The sequence below is a fragment of the Bos grunniens genome, chromosome 19, assembly GCF_055505025.1.
Source record: "Bos grunniens cultivar Pamir isolate PY7600 chromosome 19, Bosgru_T2T1.0, whole genome shotgun sequence".
Lineage (NCBI taxonomy): Eukaryota > Metazoa > Chordata > Mammalia > Artiodactyla > Bovidae > Bos > Bos grunniens.
Genome location: NC_141183.1, coordinates 46,265,001 through 46,277,706, shown reverse-complemented (window position 1 = coordinate 46,277,706; position 12,706 = coordinate 46,265,001). Strand labels below are relative to the sequence as shown.

At 52.0% G+C, this 12,706-nt stretch overlaps 1 protein-coding gene across 1 annotated transcript in view; it reads left to right on the top strand.

Annotated features, from left to right (window-relative positions):
* The window catches only part of ASIC2 (acid sensing ion channel subunit 2), a 295,279-nt gene that overhangs the window by 277,461 nt on the left and 5,112 nt on the right, over positions 1 to 12,706 (top strand). The window contains exons 4-8 of the mRNA XM_086360270.1: positions 535 to 685; positions 3,207 to 3,263; positions 4,944 to 5,097; positions 7,143 to 7,234; positions 11,195 to 11,274. Of these exons, the coding sequence (XP_086216396.1) occupies positions 535 to 685; positions 3,207 to 3,263; positions 4,944 to 5,097; positions 7,143 to 7,234; positions 11,195 to 11,274 (534 nt within the window). The remainder of the gene's footprint in view (positions 1 to 534; positions 686 to 3,206; positions 3,264 to 4,943; positions 5,098 to 7,142; positions 7,235 to 11,194; positions 11,275 to 12,706) is intronic.

The window sequence follows — 12,706 nt, the reverse complement described above, 5'->3', positions numbered from 1 at the left end:
GAAGGGAACCACCCTGGATGAAACACACATTTATCAATATTTATCGGATCGCTCCTTTCAGAACACATCAACTTCTAAGGAAATATTATAGATATAGCTCAAGCAGAAAGCAGTCATAATGGAGTTATAAAGTCTCAAGCCAGAGTTCAGGGTTGCCAGAAAAGCTAAAAAATGGGGAGAAAAACCCTAGAAAGGAGGGAGGGACCCACAGAGCCCTTATCCCACTTCTCTGCTGCGGAGAAATGCAAGACAACAAATTGTGGACGTGGGAAGATGCGGCTGGGATAAAAGACTTTGAGAAGATCAGCATTTATAGGGAAGGTTATAAAAGATAAGATAGGAAAACTGGTTTTGGAGCCAGATGTTGAAGGCCTGGGAGGTCCTTGCAGTTTAGGCTGTCACGCAGTAGTTGATCAATTAATTGTTTATTAATTGCATAAGTGAATGAAGGATGTGTTCCACTGAATGTGCCACTGGATGTGTTGCAGCTGAAGCTCCAGGGCTGACTGCTGCCCCCTGCTTCCTGTCTTGCAGCTCACATACCTGCCCCCGCCGTGGGGCGAGTGCCGGTCCTCCGAGATGGGGCTCGACTTCTTCCCTGTTTACAGCATCACCGCCTGTAGAATCGACTGTGAGACCCGCTACATTGTGGAGAACTGCAACTGTCGCATGGTCCACATGCCAGGTCAGTGCCGGGGGAGGGCGGCCACAGGGCACCCGGGACCGCCTGCGACCTTCTTTGCATTTCTTACCCGATGGGACACTCTTCACCCGCTCCACAAGGATGCCAAGGGATGCTGTTCTGGGAAGACGGTTATTTGACGTGCAGACATTTCGGGGGCCGGTGGGAACATCCAGTCTGGCAACCAAGGCAACATTCCTGGTCTCCAGAGTGGACAGAAGCTTGGAGAGCATTCCTCCCAGTGTTCAATACGTTTGCTAGCTGCTTGCTCTTCTTCCCTCCTAGAGCTTAGTGACCACATATCCAGATGCTTACAATTCTCCCATCCTGGTGTGGTACACATTCAGACACCCAGATGTTTATTGCTTTCCTCCAGGTATTTCACTTCTTGCATACAAATGTCTGGCACTCTTTCAAGTGGGGCAAGAGTCCATCAGCCAGCAAATGAACCCGTGTGTCCTGACATTTCTGTTGTCAGACTAACAATGCGCATAGCCATCACTAGAGGCAGTCAGCTTGTCACAGCTAGCAGGGGTTGGTGCTGACTGGGGCAGGAAGAGCTTGATTGAGGCTACAATCAGTGGCCTTGGCTTCCAACTCAGCTCCCGCCACATGACTGCTGTGTGACCTGGCACAAGTTACTAAATGTCTCTGTTCTTACCTCCACCATCTTTAAAACACAAACGTTTGCTGTGAAGAGGATAAAATTAAGCTAAGATATAAAAATGCTTTGTTGGGAATTCCCTGGAGGCCCAGTGGTTAGGATTCTGAGCTTCCAGTGCAAGGCGGCCTGGCTTTGATCCCTGGTCAGGGAACTAAGATCCCACAGTGCAGCCAAAAAAAAAAAAAAAAATGCTTTGTCAATTGCAAATGTCAGTGGTGACTGTGTTAACACACGGGGAAAGGGAATTGAGAGTACTGCTGACTGAAGACCTACTATGTGCAGGGAACTTTACTATTGTATTTCATGCCTATTGTTTCATGATTATATCATACTTTAAGTTTATCTAACTAAATCCTGACCTTGGACTTTTAGCTCATTACCAATTGTTTTCTGTCATAACCAATGCTGAAATGAACATCCTTAGAGCTAAATTCTGAACGATTGCATTAGGAATCAGTGATTTCTCTAGTAATCTAAATTTAGGATTATCAATCTTTAAAATTGCCTCTGAGAAGCAGGCAAAGACAGAATGGAATAGAAGACAAAACAAAAAGAGAAACATATCAGTTACATTCTTATTATTAGAAAAGAGGAACCATTTCAGTTCTTCAGCTCTTGGGAAAAAAAAGTGTTTAGGGAAAAAATAAGAGGAGGATATTGTGGTGAACTTTGACATTTGTTGTTGTTCAGTTGCTAAGTTGTGTCTGACTTTTTGCGACCCCGTGGACTGCAGCACACCAGGCCTCTCTTGTCCCTCACCATCTCCCAGAGTTCACCCGAGTTCATGCCCATTGAGTCGGTGATGCCATCCAACCCTCTCATCCTCTGCCGTCCCCTTCTCCTTTTGCCTTCAACCTCTCCCAGCATCAGGGTCTTTTCCAATGAGTTGGCTTTGACTTTAGCACGTGTGAAAAGAAAAAACAAAGTTTCTGGATTTCTACAAAGACCAGAGAGAATCGAGCACTGGTAAATGCTATCTGGGCATCCCTGTGGCTCAGTGGTAAAGATTCTGCCTGCCAATGCCGGAGATGCGGGTTCATTCCCTGGATTGGGAAGGTCACCTGGAAAAGGAAATGGCAACCAACTCCAGTAGTCTTGCCTGGAGAATTCCATGGACAGAGAAGCCTGGCAGACTACAGTCCATAGGATCACAAAGAGTCAGACACAACCGAGAGACTAAACAACAAAAACGCTACTGGCCTGATGCTCAGATTGCATCACCAGCCAGTGAGGTTTCCCCATGGAACCTGAGACTAAGCAGGCAGGAGAGATTTTAATCGCTCCCCACATGACACTGTTACTGGCATCTCAGTTATAATGTGGAATGAAGGGCACAGCAAAGAGGAGACTGACCAAGCAGCCTTCCTCACCTACGGCAGCATGCTGTGATGGAAAGAGCCCTGGGCTCGGGAGCACACAGACCTGGGCTCCAAGCCCACCTCCATCACTGCAGGCCTGGGAGAGCAGGATACTTAAACCTCAATTCTCTCATCAATAAAACAGACACTGTAGTTCCTATTTCCAAAGGTACCTAAGTGGGTTAAAGGGGACAATGCATGCCCAGCGCTTAGTAGATACTTGCCACTGCCTCCCTATGTCAACACTTTCCTTTCACCTGTATGAACCAGGCTGTCCGACCTGGGGGAAATTAGCTAGATGGCTCCTGTTATCACAGAGAGGATCAGAGCACAGTCTTCTGGTCCCCCACTATCCCCTGGCAGTCCTGATTGACAGCTGCCTTCTGACTGTCCACTGGTGAACTGCGACCCTTCCCAAGTACCCCGATGCAATCCCTTCCCCTGGCCCAAGGAGGGGAGGGGTTGCTGCCTGAGTACCTCTCCCTGTCTTTCTTCTTTGCAGGGGATGCCCCTTTCTGTACCCCTGAGCAGCACAAGGAGTGTGCAGAGCCTGCCCTAGGTCAGTACCAGGGGCCCAGTGGAATGATGGGGGTGGGGGCTGCGATTGAGACCTTGGAGCCCTTCCAGGTGTGGGAAAGGGAAATAGGGAAGGGTGAGGGGGAAAGAGGCTGGACAGGGTGGCATCCCGGCAGGGACAGGAGAGGGAGGTGGAGAGGAGGAAGGAGAGAAGGGTGGGCGAGGGAACTGATGCTAGTGATGAGGGTGGAAACCCAAGTAAGGAGAGAAAGGAGGCAGAGAGGTGGGGACAGAGAAGGAGTGAGTTTTGGGGCCGCAGAGAGCACTGAGGAATGCAGAGGAGCAGGCAGAGATGGAGATAGGATGGACAGTGGGCACCGAGTGGGCGCTAAAGGAGCTTGGCGATACCTCCTGGCACACACCCTGGAGGTTATTCCCAAGCTGTCCTCTCTGCATTGTTCCCTTGAGCCAGGAGAGGTGGGGTCAGGCAGAGGGGTGAGGCCCAGTGTGCATTGCTCAGGGACACAGGGGAGGCAGGAGCACCCCCACCACGGCCTCTGCTCCTGGGGGTTTGTTGGCCCACCCCACTTCCCACCCTGGGAAACTTCCAGTGACAGGGATCACAACAAGCTGCAACCCCAGAGCGTGACCCACTCCACACGCCCGCCTCTCCGGGATCTGGGAAATGATTTACAAGCAAGACAAGCAGTGGGTATTTAAATCATCCGGACTCAAGTTTGTTCAGCAGTTGTACTTGCTGGATCTAAGTCGAATAGTTCTGGACTCGCATGTCCAGATGCCTCCAGGAGGGCTGGTTGGAAAGAGGGACTTCCGGTGAACACAAAGACTCACTCTGTGTCCTCAACCAGCTGGCAGAGGCGGTGGGTGCTGGCTATGGAGCCCCCCAAGGGAAAACCACGGAGCCTAGGGATTCAGATGCAGTGGCCTCCCACACTTGCCTGTGATGAACAGCCCCCTTTGCAGATGAGATCTGAAGCTGAGAGCAGAGAAGACAGCCCTGGGATGGTCAAAGGTCCAGGACTCCCTTGGAGCCCATGCTTCCAAAGTGGTACCCATACTTACAAAAGTTAACCTAACAGTAAAGGAAGCAGGAGGAACACAGAACCAAGAGTAACAGAGAAAGGACTTCCCCGGGGGTCCAGTGGTGAAGAATCCGCCTGCCAACGCGGAGGACTCGGGTTCAATCCCTGGTCCACACGCCAAGGAGCAACTAAGCCCCCGTGTGCCATAACTAACGAAGCCCATTTGCCCTAGAGCCCGTGATCCACAACAAAAGAAGCCACCCCACTGAGAACCAGAGAGAAGCCCCTGCTCGCCACAACTAGAGAAAAGCCCACGTGTAGCAACGAAGACCCAGCAGAGCCAAAAATAATAAGTAAATAAATATTAAATTTAAAAACTCAGCTGAAATGGATGCAGAAATTATTCAGATAATAAAGTTAGTTGACAAGTACATTAAAAGAGTTATTTTTTTAAAAAAAAGAGTAACATAGAAACAGTGGGCACTTCTGTGACCGCTCACACCCCCATCAACCTCCAGCAAACACCCAGCCCCGCTTCTCTCCACAGCCCCTCACCCTTCATTCACACAGAGGGCACCTCCTCCTCTTCTCTGCTGCAGGAACCTGGGACCCGGCTACTCTGGGCCCAGAGGTCCCAGTCCCCTGCACTCCACTCAGCCCTGCCTCCCTCTCCCCTGCAGGTCTGCTGGCAGAAAAGGACAGTAATTACTGTCTCTGCAGGACCCCCTGCAACCTGACCCGCTACAACAAAGAGCTCTCCATGGTGAAGATCCCCAGCAAGACATCAGCCAAGTACCTCGAGAAGAAATTTAACAAATCAGAAAAATATATCTCGTAAGCTAAGTGGACATGGTGGAGAGGGGTGGGGGGAGGAGGGACCAGGAAAAAATGGGGAGGAGGGGGGACAGTCAAGGAAGAGGACAAAGGTAAGCAGTTAGTTCCATCTGGCAGACGTTAATTGAGCACCTGCTCTTGGCCAAGTTCTGTGCTCAGACTCAGAGTATGAAGACAAAGCATGTTAAGAGGCAGCGCCATCTTTCAGGAGCTTACAGACCCGCAGAGAGACAAATACAACATTGAAAGCTGTCCAGGCTGGTGCATATAATAAGAGAGGTTGTTGGCCGTACCCTGCAGAGGGGTGCTGTCAAGGAAAGTTTCAGAGGTGTTTTAACAGGATGCAGAAAAGTCTTCCAGGCAGAGTTTGCATATTCTGTTCCCTCTGCCTAGAATGCTTTTCCTCTCACTCTTCACCCAACTGGTTCCTCGGTTCGCAGGTCTCCATTTAAATGTCATGTCTTTGGACCAATAATTTAGGCCCCCTCCTGTCATTCTTCTCTCGAAACACTCAAGTGTATTCCTTTATAATACTCGCCACTGTGTGTAATTCAATATTCACGTGGCTGTTTCCTTCAATTACCTGCCTGCCTCTTGAGGGCACGAACCTTTCTTTTTTGTTCTCTGCTGTGGAGTGTCTGGCACAGAGCTGATGCTCAAAAAAATAATCTTTGAACAAAATAAATGAAAGGAAGACACAGGAGAAGAGGGTGTCACAAGAGTACAGCAAAAGGAAGCCGGGGGAGGTGGATGTGGGTCTTATAGGCTGAGCTGGGCAGGGGTGGGAGTCAGGGAGTAGATTTGATTCTAAGAGGGTAGGGAACCACAGAAGAGCTTCAGGTAGGCAAGTGATAGGGTCTCATCTGCATTTTAGACTACGTGTTCTATGGTAGAACCTTCTAGAAATGTTCTATCTCCATGATGTCCTATGTGGTGGCCACAGGCCATCTGTGACCATTGAGCATTTTAAAGGCAGCCTGGCTGACAGAAGCACTGGATGCTAATTCTGTGTTATGTGGGTTAGTCTAGAGGTTTTAGAAGACCTGGTTAGGAGGATGGATGAGCAGACAGATGGGCAGAAGGGAGCCTGGTGGAAGGCAGTTGTCATAAACCAGGCAAGAGATGGTGGATAGCTCCTGGGTGAGCCCCGGGTGGAGAGGGCTCCTCTCGCTCCCACCCCCCCCCATCAGGTCTACAAACCTGACTGCCACCCCACCTTAGTTCACATGAGCTCCTCTGGCCCCCAAGGCACATGATGGATGCAGGGTGTTAATTTCAACCCTCCTCCAGCCTCTCCCTCCCACACAGTCACCAGTTCTCATCCTGGGACGGTGTGTGCCCCTTGAGGGCAAGAGACACTAAGAGCATTAGTGAGCAGCATCAAAGAATCAGGGTAACTATCGATAGAGGAGGGGCCAGGCCCTGCAGCTGCAAACATTCTGCTGACGGTAATGGCTTCTCTCACCAAGATGTTTCTCATGAATACAAGTGCCCCAAAGAGCAGAAGGGAATCAAGGTGCTTCTGCCAGAAAACCCCACAGCCAGATCCCTGGCTCCTGCAGCTAACTTGGTGATGCTGGGGTAGGGCCCCCACCAGAAGAAGCCTGTCATCAATCTCAGTAAGAACTGAGGGCCTCCCCAGGGTGGGCAGGGGAGGTAAGTTGGGGGCAGGCAAGCAAGCCTTGTTAAGTGAGTTCTGAGCTCACTTGCACATAAGGACCCAGGCAGACCATCTGGAGCATAGAGACCTGGAGGCCTGGGGCAGGACTCCTGGAAAAGGGGGCAGAGAGAGGGTGGGTTAGTGATAAGGGGCCAAGGGGAGAGAGCTAGCATACCCCTCCAGGCCCATGAAGAGCAATGGGCTGGGAATCACGACTTCCCGGTTCAAACTCCAGCTCTGTGGCTAACCGGCTCTAACTTTGAGCCCGTTGTCTCACTTCCCTGGGCCTCTGTTTCCCTTTCTGCCCATGGGAAAATCGTATGATATGATCCCTGTGGATCCTGATGATTCTCACCACGTGTGACACTGAACGTTTCCCCTGCAGAGAAAACATCCTCGTTTTGGATATATTTTTTGAAGCTCTCAATTATGAGACCATCGAACAGAAGAAGGCATATGAAGTCGCTGCCTTACTTGGTAAGTCAGAGTGTCCATTGCACAAATGCCCAATCTCATGGGGATGGACAGGGTCTCAAAGAGTTGGACACGACTGAAGCAACTTAGCACGCATGCGTGCATGCATGATAACATGGGGCTTCCCAGCTGGCTCAGACGGTAAAGAAAGGGGGTTTGCCCATGATGCAGGAGACGCAAGTTCAATCCCTGGGTCAGGAAGATCCCCTGGAGAAGGAAATGGCAACCCACTCCACTATGCTGGCCTGGAAAATCCCATGGACAGAGGAGCCTGGCGGGCTACAGTCCATGGGGTCACAAAGAGTCAGACAACACTGAGCAACTGAGCACACAAGGGGATGGGAGGAAGCGGGGATGGGCAGGTGGGTGGCCTGAGGGTGACTCTATAAGAGTCCAGCCTTTCATCCACTAATTGCTCCCTCTTCCCTTGCACTGCTCCTGCCCCAGAGTGGGAAGCACTCCATGCGGTGGTGTTAGGCCCAGTTCATTCCTTGATCTAATCTCAGTTTCCCCATTGACACAATGAGGCAGGTGAGCCAGCCATTCTCTCGGCACCCTTCTGGCGCTGCCTTCTTAGATGCCACAGTCTTCTGCCCCCTGATTGGAGTCAGAGCCCTGGGGCCATGGCGAATAGGTACAGCGGGGCTGAGCTATGGATGGATCCAGGCAGCAGGTACCACGAAGGTCCCACCCATGGAGGCCCCACCTGGAAAGCAATGTTGCCACGTTGAGAATGCCAGGTACCCCTGGACTGAGAGCTCTTTGTCAAACACTAAAGAAGGGCCATGTACCCCCAGAAATCTACAAACCTGACCGCCGTACCTTAGTTCACATCAGCTCCTCTGGCCCCTAGGGCACATGGTGAATGCAGGGTATTAATTTCAACGGTGCCCCAGCCCAGCTAAATCTAATAAGACCCCAGGGGGTTAAAAGACCTGCCCTGAACCCATCCCCCCAACTCCCACTCACTCTCAAAAAAGGATCCGATGTCTGTGGCTTCGAGGAAAAATAACTCTTGTTGTCTCTGTGAACTGAACCAGGTGAGAGAGGCATCCTGAGTGGGGGGCAGGGGAGACAGACACCTTCTACTTGGCAGTTCAAGGGGAGCACAAGTCAGGGGCTGCTGCACACCAGCCCGGAGAATGTGGGCAGGTGGCTTCACTTCACTGAACCTCAGGTCCCTCATCTGTAGAATGAGTCTAATAAAACCCTCTGTGAGCTTGCCATGATGGTGAAATGTGATCAAGCCCTAGCCCACAGAAGGCCCATAAACAGTGGTTTCTGGCATCCAGACAGACACTCTCCCAGGAAGCGGCAGACACCTCAGGGTCTCCACTGGGCTAAGGTGGTCATCACTAAAGGGCGTTGGAGATAGTTGTGGCCAGAGAGGGACTATGCTGAGACTCCCAGGATGGGCCGGTGCTAAAGCCCCGCCCCTGTCACCGAGGACACGCCTCCTTCCCTCTGCTCCCTCCCCCACACAAGCGTGTGCGCTAGTGCGCACGCGCGCTCTTTCACACGCCCACCGCGGAAAATCTCACTGCCATCTGTACCTCTCGCGAGAAGAGCGAGTGCCAATTGCAAGCCCTGAGTCAGGAAGTTCACGCTGGCCCCTGTCTTCCCGCCCTGTGGCCGCTTTCCCCTCACTCAGAGAGCACGCCTCACCCCAGCGTACACACATGCACCAGAGTGAGCCACACACACTAGTGCACACCTGCACAGACCCACGTGCAAACCACGCAACTCCAGAGACACGTAGGTGCTCACATGCCTACACACCTATACCTGCCATACACAAGCACGCTCACACCTCCTCTACACATTCAGACGCACTGTGCCCACCCCCACAAAGCCACCCCAGACACACTCGAGTGCCACCTATATAAAGCCATTGGTGGCCAGATGTAAGGCCTGCTTCTGTCCCGAACATGCACACACAATGCACCTGGCACACCCTCCACACTCCGCCACACGGCTCACACATACACCCACCCCCCACAGGCACGTGCATGTATGCACGCCCCAGTGAGCCTCCATTAAGGACATTAGAGGGGGTGGGGGAGCGGGAAGGAAGGGGGGCTCTGGTGAGCCCAACACCAAGTCCCCCCCACCCCGGGAAGAGCCCCCTTCCCACCATCTCAGCCTGCTCACCTGGGGATGTGCTTGTTGGCCTCCCAGCCATCATCAGGGGAGGAGTGGACAAGTGTGCTCGTCAGAAAGTTCTCAGACCAAGAGGTCAGCCTGGAATCTCCAGGAGGATGGTACACCCACCCCCATCAGGGCCCCCACTCCCAGCGCTCTTCCTAGACCAGCAGCTCACAGTCCCAGAGGTCACAGCTGGAAAGGACTTCACTGTTCATCTCCTCCAACCCTCCCCCAACCACCTCCACCACCAAATGTTCCTGGTAGGCAAAGCTGTTGAGAAGGTCAGGGCTTATCAAAGACACACAGCCAGCTGGTGGCCACCCTCCATATTCACAGCCTCAGAGCCCTGTGCTCCAACACACTTCCTCTGGAGCAGAGCGTTTGGGGGCTTTCAGGGGATCAGAACCCCCTTAAGAATCTGATAATAGCTTCCGACATACGGACTCTCCAACTACAAATGCCCAGGTACCCACACATAACGATTTGCATTCAATTCAAGGAGTCTCCAACCATCGGACGCCCCCAAAGGAGAGTGCTTCTCAACCTCTGGTGGGCTGGAGAACCACCTGGGAAGATAAAAATCCTGACCTCCAGTCCCAGAGACTCTGATTGCATAGGCCCCAGGGCTTCCCTGGTGGCTCAGATGGTAAAGAATCCACCTGCAATATGGGAGACTTGGGTTCAAGCCCTGGGTTGGGAAGATCCCCTGGAGGAGGGCATGGCAACCCACTCCAATATTTGTGCCTGGAGAACCCCCATGGACAGAGGAGCCTGGCGGGCTCCAGTCCATGGGTCTCAAAGAGTCAAGACACGACTGAGCGACTAAGCACAACAACAGGTGGGTGCAGGCATCTATACTGATTACAAGTCTCTCAGGAGTTTGATACAAGGGGATCAGAAGACCCCTGGTCAACGGGGTCATACACTCAGGGCAAGAACCTGTACTCTAGAAAGAGACCAAAGGACTCCCCTTGTGGTCCAGTGGTTAAGAATCCACCTGCCAATGCAAGGGTTCAATCCCTGGTCCTGGAAGATCGCACATGCTGTGGAGCAGCTAAGCCTGTGCACCGCAGCTACTGAGCCTGTGCTCTAGAGCCTGCGAGCTGCAAGGCTCACGCGCCTAGAGCCCATGCCCCACGAGAGAAGCCACCGCAGTGAGCAGCCCGCACACCACAGGGAAGAGTAGCCCCCGCTCACCGCAACCAGGGAAAGCCTGTGCCTAGCAATGAAGGCCCAGCGCAGCCAAAAATCATAAAAATAAATAAAAAATAAATAGAAAGAAACCAAACATTTACCTTTAGGGAGGGGAGATAGCTTCCAAGGACTTTATCCCAAGGGTCAGAGGGGCCTCAAGGTAGCTTCAAAGGCCCTGTCGTAATTGGGGGTGTCTCTTACATGCCTGCTCCCAAGACCCCCACTCAGACACACTGACACACGTCTCAGGCTTGACTGTGCCCTCACCCAGGCAGGGACCACACGCGTCTCATCTGTTCCCAGCCCAGAGCCAAAGCTAGGCCCCAACGTTGTGGTTCTGAATGGAACTGAACCAGGCCATCAGCACGGGAGGTCCATTCCAGGCCCCACAAGTAAACATCCAGGTTAGTTCCCACCCCCATGGGTGCTGAAACCCAGCAGCTCTCAGAGCAGCGCAGTGAGGGAGCAGCTTGTCAAGGGCCTGCCCTCCAGCCACCAGGCCCGGGCCCCACCTCTGGGAAGGGGGCCCCTCTCAGAAAGCTGCTTTCTGAGTTCTCCGTCCATCCACCCTTCCAGAAGCGCTGTCAGGAAAGCCAAGTCTTTCTCTTCTCTCTCTCTCTCCAGGTGATATTGGTGGTCAGATGGGATTGTTCATTGGTGCTAGTATCCTTACAATACTAGAGCTCTTTGATTATATTTATGAGGTAAGATGCGGGATTGCTTGTGGGGGACCACCAGGCGCCCTCATCCCGCCCCGATGCCCAGAACCAGAGCACGGAGCGGGGAGAGCTCGGCCTCCCTCCACCCAGGGCCGCCTCCCCTTCCTGTGCATGGACACGATCTGTCCCCGCACCCCAGGCACCGGGGCGGGGTGGGTGAGAGACGGAAGCTGCAGGCCTGTCCTTGGAGCCGTCTACACCCGCACGCAGGGAGCCGGAGGGATGAGAAGCGGGGAAGAGACAGTGCAGGGGCCGGCGCGGAGCCCCTGGGCCTCGTGTGGGGCTTCACGCCTGGGTGTGTCTGCACCCACACACTCACACTACACACACACACACACACACCACACGCTTATAGCATACGCATACACAACACACACACACACACACACATGCTTATAGCATACACATACACACCACACACACACATCCCACACGCTTATAGTATACGCATACACAAAATACACACACACCACATGCTTATAGCATACACATACACAACATACACACACCACACGCTTATAGTATATGCATACGCAACATACATGCACACACACACCACATGCTTATAGCATACGCGTATACAACATACACACACATATACCCCACACCCTCCACACACACATACACACACACACAACCACACGCTTATAGCATACACATACACAACATACACACACACACACCACACGCTCCACACACACACACATACACACACACCACATGCTTATAGCATACACATACACAACATACACACACATATACCCCACACCCTCCACACACACACCACATGCTTATAGCATATGCATACACAACATATGCACACACCACACGCTTATAGCATGCACATACACAACATACACATACAACATGCTTCTAGCATACGCATACACAACATACACACACACACCACACGCTTATAGTATACCATACACAACATACACACATCACACACTTATAGCATACGCATACACAACATACACACACATATACCCCACACCCTCCACACACACACACACACACACACACACCACACTTATAGCATACCATACACAACATACACACACACACACACACACCACGCTTATAGCATAGCATGCACAACATACACACATGTACACCGCACATGCTCCACACACACATGCCACACTCCACATCCAGTCCACACACACACCACTCACATACACATGCTATACACACACACATCGCACACACTAATGCCACACTTACATATAACATACACACACATATACCCCACACGCTCCACACATACATGTACCACACGTATGTATGCCACACACTCCACATACACATATTCCACACACACTCACACCACACACACACACACCACACACGCTTCTACCATACTTATACACAACATACACACACACATATACCCCACACGCTCCATACACACTCC